The 13,964-nt window shown below is 43.7% G+C and overlaps 1 protein-coding gene across 4 annotated transcripts in view; it reads left to right on the top strand.

The window, feature by feature from the left end:
* Positions 1-13,964, top strand: part of ARID4B (AT-rich interaction domain 4B) — a 139,914-nt gene that overhangs the window by 71,215 nt on the left and 54,735 nt on the right. For all 4 annotated transcript variants that reach the window (XM_073338149.2, XM_073338148.2, XM_073338147.2 and 1 more), the window contains exons 9-12: positions 4,453-4,532; positions 6,041-6,114; positions 7,029-7,174; positions 13,310-13,382. In XM_073338149.2, coding sequence (XP_073194250.1) covers positions 4,453-4,532; positions 6,041-6,114; positions 7,029-7,174; positions 13,310-13,382 — 373 coding nt within the window. The remainder of the gene's footprint in view (positions 1-4,452; positions 4,533-6,040; positions 6,115-7,028; positions 7,175-13,309; positions 13,383-13,964) is intronic.

The following is a 13,964-nucleotide window of genomic DNA, read 5'->3' as shown; positions in this document are numbered from 1 at the left end:
CTGACTACCCCTGCATTAGACCATATTGCCTTTAATTTAAAGACCTAATTTTGATGAGGAGTATACTAGAGGCTGCTCTTATATAGTCTTGATCTAACCTACCTGAATGTTGTTAGAGAGGGTGTTCTGTAGGGCTCCATCTTGTCATCCCTCTGGTTTAATGTGTACATGAGACCTTTGGAAAAGTTAGTGAGGTGGCTTGGGTTGCATTATTTTCAGTCTGCTGATTCCCTGCAGCTTTATAATTCCATCTCCAGTGACTCATCTGGAGCTATTGGTTTGCATTACTTATTATCTGGAGATTAGAGCACAGAGGAGGGCTAGTTGGCTGAGATTTGATCCAGAAAAGACTGAAGTGGTGTTGGTTGAGGTAAGTCACCTGAAGTGATAGTGTGTGAGTGCTGTTTCTTCTCCTTTGAGGATGTGCATTTGCCTTTGATTGACCAGGTGTACAATTTTGGGGTCCTGGATGCTATTAGAAGATCAGGTAACAGCTACAGCCAAGATGGCCTTTTTCAATTTGCAGATGGTTGGGAGGTTGCATCTGTTTCTTGGGCCTAGCAACAGGGATCCATACCTTTGTCGCCTTGAAATAAGACTGCTGTAATGTTCTCTGCATGGGGCTACTACTTAATCTATTCAGAAACTGCAGCTGGTGCAGAATTTGATGTGCTGCTTATTTCCCCTTGTTTTTTCCTATCCCCCCCTCCCCCCCAGATGTTCTGGTTTAACTTGGATTTAAACTTGGAGAGTGGTCAGTTTGGATGAGCTATTATCAGCAGGAGAGTGAGTTTGTGTGTGTATGGGAGTTGGGGGATGTGTGAGAAAACCTGGATTTATGCTGGAAATGGCCCATCTTGATTATCATGCACATTGTAGGGAGAGTGGTCACTTTGGATGAGCTATTACCAGCAGGATAGTGAGTTTGTGTGTGTGGTTTTTGGGAGGGGGGTGAGGGAGTGAGAGAACCTGGATTTGTGCAGGAAATGGCCCAACTTGATTATCATGCACATTGTGTAAAGAGTTGTCACTTTGGATGGGCTATCACCAGCAGGAGAGTGAATTTGTGTGGGGGGGTGGAGGGTGAGAAAACCTGGATTTGTGCTGGAAATGGCCCAACCTGATGATCACTTTAGATAAGCTATTACCAGCAGGACAGTGGGGTGGGAGGAGGTATTGTTTCATATTCTCTGTGTGTATATAAAGTCTGCTGCAGTTTCCACGGTATGCATCCGATGAAGTGAGCTGTAGCTCACGAAAGCTCATGCTCAAATAAATTGGTTAGTCTCTAAGGTGCCACAAGTACTCCTTTTCTTTTTGCGAATACAGACTAACACGGCTGTTACTCTGAAACCTGTTATTAAACAGTATTTCTCTTTGTGAGCACATGGAACCTATGCTCTACAAAATGCACCAGCTATCTCTTGATTTCCAAATTGATTGTAGATGTTCATTTGACCTATAATGTCCTACATTGCATAAGATATACCTATCTAAGAAATTGTCTCTATCCCAGTGATACCCTGGGACAAGTGCAGTCAGTAGAGTCGCCTGCACTGAAGCTCCATTACTGTAAGAGGTGGGGGTGGCTGGCAGGGCACTCTACTTTAGGTCCCAGATGTTTGGAACCCCTTTCTCCTCAGGTCCATAACATCCAGAGTTGCCAGCCTTCATGGCATTCGCCAAGGCCCTCCCCTTGCATATAGAATCATAGAATATCAGAGTTGGAAGGGACCTCAGGAGGTCATCTAGTCCAACCCCCTGCTCAAAGCAGGACCAGTCCCCAGTGTTTGCCCCAGATCCCTAAATGGCCCCCTCAAGGATTGAACTCACAACCCTGGGTTTAGCAGGCCAATGCTCAAACCACTGAGCTATCCCTCCCCCTCAAAGTTGGGTAAGGCTGGTTGAGGTGCTGTAGGACTTGGGGGGTTGATTAATTTGCATTATATTTATGCTGTTGCTGGGTTTATTTTTAAACATTGTTTTGTGGGTGCCAGTGCCTTTGCTTGGCACATATTTTATAGTTTATTTTTAAAAAATTCAGTCTGCATAATAAAAATTCTTCTTCGAGTGCTTGTTCATGTCCGTTCCAATCAGGTGTGCACATGCCACATGCACGGTCGTCAGAAACTTTTCCCTTAGCAGCTCCCGTTGGGTCGGCTAAGGAACCCCCTGGAGCGGCGCCTTCTTTAACTCTTGGGATGATATGTCCAAGTACAAAGAGACGCTCCCTGAAGAGTCAAGAGTGGAGTTCTCAGCTCTGGTTGAGGAGGGGAAGGCATTGGCCCTTCAGCCTCCCTTGATGCGGCTGACTCGGAGGCATGAACCATCTCCTAAGGGATGGTCATGAGGAGAACCTCCTGACTCCAGGCTTCAGGTCTTCCCCCAGAGGTCCAACAGACCCTGCAGGACCTTCCCTTTGAGGGTGCAGGGCTGTTTGCAGACCAGACAGACTCGAGGTTCCATAGCCTCAAAGATTCAAGGGCAACAATGAAGTCTCTGGGGATACATACACCTGCTACCCAGAGAAAACCTTTCAAGCCTCAACCACAGCAACAGAAGAGGCAATATCAACCCCACCCAAGGCAGGATCCTCACCACCATAGGGGCAAGAACAATAGGCGTAGGCCTCCTAACCAATCGTCACGCCAGGGCCAGGGTCCGACTAAGCCACAGTCAGGATCCAAACAAGGGTTTTGATGGGGCGCCTGAGGACAGCGTGCCAGACTCCATACTGGATCCTTTCCCCTGCTTTCTGAACCATCTATCCCACTTCTACCATGCATTGTCCCTTATAACATCGGACAGTTGGGTCCTTCGCATGGTAGAGGTGGGATATTCTCTCCAATTCTGCTCCTCCCCTCTCTCCCACCCCTGTTCCCTGTCTATCTTCAGGGACCCTTCTCATGATCAACTCCTTGTCCAGGAGGTGCATCGCTCCTCGCCTTAGGGGAAGTGGAGGAGGTTCCTCAGGAACTAAGGGGCAAGAGGTTCTACTCCCATTACTTGCTAATCCCAAAAGCTAAGGGGGGGACTGAGACCCATCTTAGACCTGCGAGGACACAACCAGTTTATGGTAAAGTTGAAGTTCCACATGGTCTCTCTGAGTTCGATCATTCCCTCCATGGATCCGGGGGACTGGTATGCTGCCCTCGACATGAAAGTTGCATACTTCCACATAGCCATTTGTCTGGCCCACAGACATTTCTTTGTTGAGGTTTGTGGTCGATCACAAGCGCTACCAGTTTACGGTGCTCCCATTCGGTTTATCAATGGTCCTCCGGGTGTTCACCAAGTGCATGTTGGTGGTCACGACCTTTCTCCAAGAGGCAGGTACAGGTGTATCCCTATCTTGACGACTGGCTGCTTCGGGGGTGTTCCAGGGAGGAGGTGGAATCCCAAGTCTGGTTAGTCACAAATACCTTCCAGAGACTGGGTCTCCTCCTCAACATGGACAAGTTGACGTTGTCACTGACCCAAAGAATAGAATTCATTGAGGCGGTGCTAGACATGGTTGGTTCAGGTGAGAGCGGTATTGCCGGGGTCCAGATTCCAAGCACTAACAGGAATCATTCAGACTCTCAAGCGGTACCCCACCACGACTGCAAGGGTATTCCTGAGTCTCCTCAGACACATGGCAGCATGCATCTATGTGGTCAGACATGCCAGACTGAGACTCAAGCCACTCCAGGCTTGGCTCGCTTCAGTTTATCACCCAGGCTGACATAGTTTGGATTCGGTAGTAACAGTGCCAGGACGAGTCCTTGACACCCTATGCTGGTGGCTGGACCCTCGCATGGTGTACAAGGGAGTCCCATTCAGCGCTCCTCAGGCATCCATGACCTTAGTAACGGACGCATCAGACCTTGGTTGGGGGGCCCACCTAGGAGATCTACAGACTCAGGGCAGGTGGTCACAGTCCGAGATCCCGCTCCACATCAATATAAAGGAGCTCAGAGCGGTGAGACTAGCCTGCCAGACCTTCAAGGACAGACTTCAAGTGCACAATACCACCGCCATGTTTTACATAAACAAACAGGGCAGAGCCCGCTCCTCCCCTCTCTGTCAGGAAGCTGAAGGTGCCACTCCAGGAGCTGCTAAGGGGAAAATTTCCAACAACTGTGCACGCAGCGCATGCACACATGATTGGAATGGATGTGAACAACATAACTCAAAGAACAACAGTTACAAGAAGGTGAGTAACCATTTTTTCCTCACTAAGGGCCCCTAACACTTTTACAGAGGAGCAGATTTCCTCTCCTAAACATTTGCAAGATTGGCCCTTAAAGGTGAAATCCTGAGAGTTGCTCAGCACCCTCAACTCCCATTGAAGTCAGTTGGAGGTAAGGGTGGTAAGCGGCTTGCTTGGTTAGGCTTTAAATAATTCCTCAAAGTGTTATAAATGCAGCATATCTTTTTTTTAATGTTTACCTCTTTCTTATCTTTTTGTAGGTGGTTTGTCCAGATTGTAGTGATGATATTGCAGTGAAAAAGGACAATGTTCTAGTTCGTTCTTTCAAGGATGGTAAATTGTGAGTAGAAACATAGAAGCTACCAATTAAATATGTGCACCATCTAAAGTGTGTGACACCTGCTGTTAAGCAAATGCTTTCCTGAATGTGTTAATGAATGGATGCTCATGATTAAGGCTACGATTTAGTCATGGGTATTTTTAGTAAAAGTCTTGGACAGGTCATGGGCAATTATCAAAAATTCATGTCTCATGACCTGTCCATGACTTGTACTGTAAATACCCCTGACTAAACCTGGGGGAGAGGGGGTGGGCAATGGCACTAACTGCTGGGGGCCACTTCCAGAGCAGCTGCTGCTCTGGCTGCCATGGGCACCGCTGCTCGGGAGGTTCCTAGGACCAGCTGCCCGGGGCCGCCCGAGCAGCAGCCAGTACGGCTGGCTGCGAGGCCATCTGAGCAGCTGGCTGCAGAGCCGCTCCAGCAGCGGATGGTGTGGCTGTCCCCGGGGTCACCTGAACAGCTGACCCTGAAGCCATCTGTTTGGGCAGCCCTGGGGTCAGCCACACCGGCCGCTGCAGAAATCACGGCAGTCACGGAAAGTCATGGAATCCGTGACTTCTGCGACTTCCATGACAGACATGGAGCCCTACTCATGGTGCACCCAAATTTTTAAGGCAGTTGGATTTTTTCAGCTCCATTTTTTTAATACTGTACAAAACTATAATAGTGAAAAGGGTATATTTTAATTAACTGTCAGCAATATTTAACTCGCTGAAGAAGATATTGTCTTATTGAAATAAAATTGCATGATAAATCGTGATTTATTGATTTATTGTCCAGATACATTTCATATGCTCTTTCTACACATTTAATAGCTCTGTGTATTGTTTGATATTATCCCTTTATAACAGGGCTTGTCAAACTATTTTTCTTCTCTGGGCCCTCCCTTTGAAAATATTTCAGGCAGTGATGACCTTACCCCCCCACCCGCCACCTTGTTTCTGGACATAGCTTTCATGGCATCAGTGCACATCCCTACAGAGCTAAGTAACCATACCATGCCACCTTTACTTCTGCGCTGCTGCTGGCAGTGGCTGTGCCTTCAGAGCTGGGCAGCCACAGCTCTCCAGCTGCCCACATCTGAAGACAGTGCTCCCGCCAGCAGTAGTGCAGAAGTTAGGATGGCAATACCATACTATTCCACGCTTACTTCTGCACTGCTGCAGAGTGATGGCACTGTCTCCAGCGGTAGGCGCCCCAGCCAGCAGCCGCCGCTGTCTGACCACCCAGTTCTGAAGGCAAGGAAACAGGATGAGCCAGGAAAAATCACGGACATTTGTTTGTATTTCAAAAACCTACGCGGACAGAGATCGGAGGACCAAAAAAAAAGGTCAGGTCCGGGAAAATCTGATGTATGGTAATCCTTGATCTCACGACCTTAGCCTTGCGACCCCCCCTTTGGGTCAGGATCCCCAGTTTGATAAATGCTGGCTTTTAAAAATATGTGATTTTTAAGAAGTATACTTTAAATAATTGTTGCCTTGTCAACACTCTTTTAAATTCTTTAGTGCTTCTGTACCAAGAAAAGATGTTCAAGAAATTAGTGAAACTTCACCAAAGCCTGATGCTTTGTTAAAACAAGGTAAGAATAGCCTTTAAATACAAAAAGAGCATTTTTTTCTTGATTAATTACAACTAGCTAGTGGTATATATTGCACCAAATATGTAAGAAAGCATGCTTTTGCATTCTGTAAAATTACAGAAATATGGCTTCCCTATGACGTTGTCTACAGACTTATAGAAATTTTTCATTTCTAAAAGTCATCAAGCACAATCTTTAAAAGCATAAAAACTGTAATGCATTGATTATATATGCTGGAACAACAAACAAAAGGAGTAGTAATGTAGTGGAAACCAACTTCATGGATTTTGTCTGAAATCCGGCCTCCCTGTGTTGCACCTTCATAAAGTTGTTTGCACCATGGTGCACTCATCAGGATAGCCTTGAAAGGGTTGCCTCCACACATTCTGCATGCTGAAGAGGTGGGCTCTTCGGCAAGCTACATTGTGTGCTCAACTAATCTTTGCAAAATAAATGCTTATATTGTTGTTACTTCAGTCCTCTTTATTTCCCATTCCTACCCTTTTATTTATCCACAAGTTGCATCTTTTCATTAATTTGGACCCTAAATTCTTTAGGACAGGGATGCCTCTTAATTATGTGTTTGTACATGGCCTAACAGAGGGGGTTGGTGCCTTTAGGCATCACTTCAGCATAAATAGTAACAACTGTAAATAGCTTGGAGTGCCTGATGTAGAGACTACTGGGTATGCATGGCTGAGCACCTCTGCATAAGGATGCAGATAAGGAGTGGCTGCGGAACAACACTGCTAAAGTCCTATGATTTGGATTCTCACTCTTCCCTTGCCTTCCCCTAATCTTTCTTTTCTTTTCTTTTCTTTTCTTTTCTTTTCTTTTCTTTTCTTTTCTTTTCTTTTCTTTTTGGAGCAAATGGATCCTTCTTCTAATGCTAATAAATGCTGGTCTTCTTGCAGCCTTTGACCAAGCCCTTGAATTCCGTAAAAGCAGAACTGTTCCCAGTAACTGGAAGACTGAGTTGAAAGAGGAGAGCTCCAGCAGTGAAGCTGAAGAAGAGGAAGAAGATGAAAAAGAAAAGGAGGATAATAGCAGTGAAGAAGAGGCAAGTATAACATTGCAAACTGTCTGTTTTCATCAGCTGTATATTGGCACTCTGCTTAGAACTCAAGAGCACAGATTTTCTTGCTCCTTGTATCTTTAATACACATGTCTTTCTTAGATGAAATTCTTATTTGTAAAACCTCTCTGTGGAAACCAAATTAATAACCATGAATGGACTCAGGAAGCTACCTCTTCACACATGCAGTCAAAGGACTGAATCAGTAGGAGCTAAAGATAGCTGAAAGACCAAATCCAAAGATTGAGCTTAGGATCAGATATAGCCCTTACTGCACCTGAAGCAGTAATATGTAAGGGCCAAGAGCTATGTTGTTGGGATAGGGCAGGGTGGGGCAAGGGGTGAGATGGGAGTGAGAGACATGTGCTGCCAAGTGCATCTTACAGTTACTCGAAAAAAGAACAGAACATGCCCCTGACTAATACATGTTCATGACTACAGCATGCTTACAAGCTAATTGTAGAGACTGAATGTCTCCTAGCTGTGGTTAAAAATACATATTTATTGTACCTATATTTATTGCAACAAAAATGGGTAGGGAATAGCTTTCATATGTGGAGCGATTAATAAGACTGGGACTTTTCAGCTTGGAAAAGAGACGACTAAGGAGGGGGATATGATGGAGGTCTATAAAATTATGACTGATGTGGAGAAAGTAAATAAGTAAGTGTTAATTACTCCTTCTCATAACACAAGACCTAGGGTTCACCAAATGAAATTAATAGGCAGCAGGTTTAAAACAAACAAAAGGATGTATTTTTTCACACAACGCACAGACAACCTGTGGAACTCCTTGCCAGAGGATGTTGTGGAGGCCAAGACTATAACAGGGCTCAAAAAGAACTAGATAAGTTCATGGAGGAGAGGTCCATCAATGGCTATTAGCCAGGATGGGTAGGGATGGTATTCCTAGCCTCTGTTTGTCAGAAGCTGGGAATGGGCGACAGGATGGATCACTTGATGATTACCTGTTCTGTTCATTCCCTCTGGGGCACCTCGCATTGGCCACTTCCGGAAGACAGGATCCTGGGCTAGATGGACCTTTGGTCTGATCCAGTATGGCTGGTCTTATGTTCTTACCTGACACTGCAAAGGAAATGTAATATTTAAGGTAGTTGAAAATTGTCTTTAAACACATATCTGTTTTTATCTTAATGATTAGTTTTCAGTTGCCCTCCACCCCACGCCTTTGGAGGCAGCTGTTCTAAAGGAGGTTTTAAACGCTAAGGAAATTCACATTCCACCACCATTTGCATAGGGGTTCTGCTGGGGAAGCAGCGTATACAGGCCAGTATGGGAGTCTCACTGGCAGAAACTCCTTGGGAGATAAACTGAACAGCATGTCTCCTAGTTGGCCGGGCTGGCACATCCCTAGCACTGCTGGGCTAGGCCTTCTTGCTCCAGGCCTCCTTGTGGAGAGGAAGTTGCAGGTAGCTTGTACCATTTCTCAACCTTCAGGTGGACTTTCTGCTATCAGCCCTGGCTTCCGCTAGTTTGTGGTGGTGAAACATGAGGGATGAATTTGTCCTAATACTTTTTTAATCTTTCAAATAATTACAAAAAATGTCTAAGTTGTTGTATCTCTCCTCTTTCCTCTCCTATGCTAGAATTGGTTCACTAGACGTTATCTCTCTCTGCCTACCCTGACAAAAAGAAGCAGAAGAACTTTCAGGCAAGGCGCCAGCCCACCCACTCCTCTTCTACCTCTGTCTCCTTTGTTTTGGAAGTATGGAGTGCAGTCCTGTGCCTATCTTCTAATTAGCTGTTCTTTCCCCCGCCCTCAGTCTCCAGTCCAGAAATAAAGAAGACGAGAAAAGATGAAAGTCAGAGGAAAGAACTCTGCTTCACAGCTGGCTCTGAGGCTGTGTGTGTGGAGGGGGTTTGATTCTGTTATTTCCTCTGTACTTTCTCCTGGTGCTCAGATTCTGGCTCTGTCCAGAGGACCCCTCCTTTAGCCAGGGAGTGGGGGCTGTTTCTCTTGACTAAGTTATTCATCCCTGCAATGCTGACTGCAATGCAGCAGCCTAGTGCTCCCAACCCTTTGGAGCATTAGACACAAGGTTGAACTGTCTGGGTCCTAAACGACTACTGTACTCTGTGTCTCAACCCATCTTCCCTGGTTGGGGCTTTTCAGGAGGCTGCAGGTGTGTGAGGTTGGAATTCTGCCACCTCTCCAGACTCACTTACTCCTCATATGGTGCCCTTCTATGGTCCTTTCAGGGTTTGCCAACTGCAACAATATCTTTCTCTGTCTTTTATTCTCACCTACTTATGCTCACTTCTCCTGGAAGGTCCACTTGGGAGGCCATGAGTGAGGAGAATCTGAGCTCTTAAGTACTACTGTTTTTAAGGGTTTGGCCTTTAGAGCCTTTGCCTTTGGGAGGTAGCTACAGCTCCTTCTGCCAGCCTTGTCTTCGCTTGTGTAGCATGAGTTGCTGTTCCTTCCCCATGCAAGCTCCCTAAATGCCTTGGTGAACAAGCCTGGCTCTGGACACCTTCAAATCTAATGGGATTTGCTATGGTAGTTCTGAAATTGCTTCTCTAGTGTCTCTGGCATCTACTGGGCTGGAGGTTTGCAAAGTAACGGCTAGAGTTTCACTTTCTTTTTTTGAGTGGGAGCAATATGATCCTGCCCTGTTTTTCTCCTGTCTCCTCTTTCCATTTCAGTTGTTATGCTCTGTGGGTTCCCTGCATGGCCTTTCTCCTCCAACAAAATATGTGAGAGAGCACTCTTGGAACTAGACAATCTTTCCCCTCCAGATTGCTCTAGCTCATCCTGGGCCATGAAGAATTTCATTGGTTCCCTTATTACTACTTACATGGCCTCTCTAACTGTGCCGTTCAAGGCATGGGTAGGAACAGTTTTTTCATTTCCATCATCTTCATTTCACACTTAGATACCATGGTGATAGGTGCCATAGAAATCTGAGAGATTAGATTTTTTTTTTTAAAGCTGCTTTCCGTCCTGTGTCCCCCTCCAAATGGGCCTCTGCCTCCCAGTCTCTTCTCCTTTACTAGTATGATGGGAATAGGAGGACTAAATCTAGCTTCAGCCAAATATGGAGGTGTGGACCAGGATCCACTTTGAGTTATAATAAAATATTTATAGTATGAGTGTTAGCAGGGAGCTGCTTGCTTCCTCAAGTTAGAAACGAGCTACTTTGCTAACTCCTTTAACCTTCATAATGCTGACAGGTACACTGGTATTCCCAGAGTGAACACCGATGAGATTATCTAATGTAGCAATAGGCTGAGATAGCAGAATATTGAAGGTTATAGGTCTGCATCTAACAATCTCCCAAGATGCCTTGGCATCAAAGTACAGTCAGTCTGGTTCTTCATGAGATTCTCAGAATAGCAGGGATCATTAACTCGCCTTGCTACAGTGTCTCACTTCAGTCCCCCTGTGAAATCCATTGAGTCTGCACACTCTGAGAATGTACAAACGCTCTTCTGTAGATCTTGGCATATCAAATCTTAATTCTGTCCCATTAGCACATTGTTCTAGAATCTAGTGGGGAATTTAATTACAACAAGGGATATCTACTTGCAGTTTTGGTACTTGGTGTTACAAGTATCTGCTTTGTGCTTCAAAAATAGTATCTTAGGGTGTGTCTACACTGCAGCTAGACACCCGCAGCTGGGCCGTGCTAACTGACTGGAGCTCATGGGGCTCGGACTAAGGAGCTGTTTAATTGCGGTGTAGATGTTTGGTCACAGGCTGGAGCTCTAAGACCCCACGAAGTGGGAAGATCCCAGAACTCAGACAGAAGCCCAAACTTAAATGTCTGCAGTTTAACACTGCAGTTAAACAGCCGTTTAGCCCAAGCCCCGTAAGCCTGAGTCAGCTGGCAGTGTCAAATTGCAATGTAAGATACCATAGGGTCCACAACGGATGGTAGCAGTATCTGCAGCACTCTGCTCAGTATCTACAGCACCTCTGCTTTTTGGCTCTCTTAGTGCTTGAAGGAAATTGTATACATGATACTTCTTGAAACCCTAGTTAAATTTCCTGGGAACATCTGGTCAGTGCTTTCCTCCCTGACCTCTTACGGTTCTATGTCGTCACTCTCTTGTGACAAGCATTTTCTTGGTTGTGAGCCACTTGCCAAATCTAACTTTTTTTCCTTCTCTTCTGACCCAGAGTACTTCAGGGAAGGAAATCTCCTGAATTTCCACAATATATGAGACTTTTGGTCTAAATAGAATACAGTCCTACTTCTCATTTTGCAAAATATCCCTGGCTGTTATTTTGTTTCTTCTTTTCACATGCGAGAGAAGGTATTTATTTCAGTCAGACCCAGCACAACCTCCCTTATTTCACCTTGATGTCAAGAAAGATCTTTAGCTATGTCAGGTTCCAGAGTAGCAGCCCTGTTAGTCTGTATCTGCAATAAGAAAAGGAGGACCTGTGGCACCTTAGAGACTAACAAATTTATTTGAGCATAAGCTTTTGTGAGCTACAGATCACTTCAGCGGATGCATCCGATGAAGTGAGCAGTAGCTCATGAAAGCTTATGCTCAAATAAATTTGTTAGTCTCTAAGGTGCCACAGGTCCTCCTTTTCTTTTAGCTATGTCAGTGATCACATTAGTAGTTTGGTATGGGAATTTCTTTTCCCTCACTTTATACTAAAGATTAAGAATCTTTAGCTGCTGTCAGCAACTTGGGCTGACCCTTCACCCATACGATCTGCTAAATTACTATATGGCCCTCTTTTATGCAAGTTTTTGTTATTAATTAATGTTAAATGGAGAATATGCCAACACATCAGAAGTATGTTTTCCTCTTGACTTCCACTGTGTATCCAATTAGTGTATTTGTTATAGGATGAGGGAGAGGACACGTACAACAAGAGAAAACTTCTTACTGGTAATTCTGTTAATTGTAGCCTTTGTCAGTCCTACTTTCATCCCTCCACCTGTTGAGGCTATTAAGTGAGGAGTTATCTTTTTTATCTATATCATATTCTTAGTAATTGTATTCAAATTTTGTAAGTTTCTCAGCTGAGCTCCGGTGCGTCTACACAAATCTTGATGAATAATACTTTTGTCTCCTTGCTTCTGGATTGGTGAAGTCATAATGCTTAGGGTAAGAAGTAGAATGGGAAAGATGAAGCTGATATGGTGACAAAGTAATTTTTCTTTATTTACAGAAATGATATATCAGTTATACTCACAGAAAGTCTGCTATGGGTCAGAATTAAAAGGAATACAAAGAATTGAAACTAACTCTTAGTCTGCGTGCCTCTTTGAAATATCTTAAACTTAGTGATTAAAATTCATAGAAGTTCTGATTACACTAGAAGTAAGATGATACTCATATGGGAAATATTAATTAATATCCGTTGAGGCACATGGTACTTCTGGGGATTTCCTAACTAGCTTGGGAGGAGCTGTTGGACTGAGCCACAGTGTCTTGCCATTGATCTCTGCTGATAGTTATTCTATGTAGGGGTTTATTACTGTAATAAATTTAATAGCCACAAACATTTTTGATGTACCTATTCTGCATTTGTTCGTTTCTAATTAATTCTGTGTATACTATGTACTCTGCATGCACATTGCCAGAGGAGTAATGTCATTGACCTCAGCGTGTTACTAGTGGCTTGTGGAACCACTGAAGAAAAAAGTGCAGGGACAATTTTACCTTCCACTTCATCTTTAAAAGTGACTTAATCCATCCAGGCATTAAAGAATAACCACATCTAATTATAGGACAAATGAATCTCAAAATTGTGTGTAGTCTTTTGAGGAGCAATACTCGTGTCTACCAGACTCTGTTTTCTGCCTAATTCAACACAGTTGAGAGCTTGTGTTGATTTATAAGAATTCTTATGACATTTTGATGATGATCTATTGAAAATCCATGAAGATCAAACCATATGTTTTATAGTTTTTATTAGCTGGAAATAGCCTTTCCTGCTTCCAGATGGCTTAACAATCAGAGACCATATGCCCTCTGTATAGCATGCTGTCAGTGTCATTAAATTCTACAGTAAATCAAACTTTGTAATGTAAACTTCATTTGCAACAATAGTTTTCCATATTAAAGTCTGCTAGTTAGAAGTGCTTAACAAGACAAGTGATAAATTTTCTTTTCTTGTATTACTTATATTAGGAAGAAATAGAGCCTTTTCCAGAGGAAAGGGAGAATTTTCTACAACAGTTATACAAATTTATGGAAGACAGAGGTGGGTGTTTTATCTTCAGTTATGCAATGTATATTGAAGCTTTGAGCTATGACCCACTATTGCTTTGCAATTCATTTTTGGGAATGAGTGTGGCCATATCCATCTTTTCTTCCTGTGATCTGGGAGATTGTAGTCTGTCACTTGACCCTCTTTGTCTTCTCAGCATTCACGAATGCTAAAATGCAGACATATCCCTGCTTTGCAAAATAAGTGGATATGCTCCATATACCCCTGTATATCACACACTATATTCCTGTGTTGTAGATAGCTGTGCATTTAATGCCTAGTTTTGTTCTTAATTCTATTACTGCATACATTCCATTTCATAATTTTAATAAGATGCCTCAATAAATGCATTTTAGAATGACAAATATCATTTGAATGGTTTAATTCATTCTGGTTTTAGCTTGTGCCTTGTAATACCACCTGAATGTTTGTGTTACTGATAAGGGAAACTGAAATGCCTTTAAAAACATATCCCTTTAATATGTCAAATCCTTAACAGATATATAGGTAGAGATTACAAATAAATATGCTTTCAGAAAGCAAATAGTTTCTCTCTTAATTGTGTGGTAAGACTTG

This window comes from Lepidochelys kempii, chromosome 3 (assembly GCF_965140285.1).
Source record: "Lepidochelys kempii isolate rLepKem1 chromosome 3, rLepKem1.hap1, whole genome shotgun sequence".
Classification (NCBI taxonomy): Eukaryota; Metazoa; Chordata; order Testudines; family Cheloniidae; genus Lepidochelys; species Lepidochelys kempii.
This window is presented reverse-complemented; position numbering and strand designations above follow the sequence as displayed.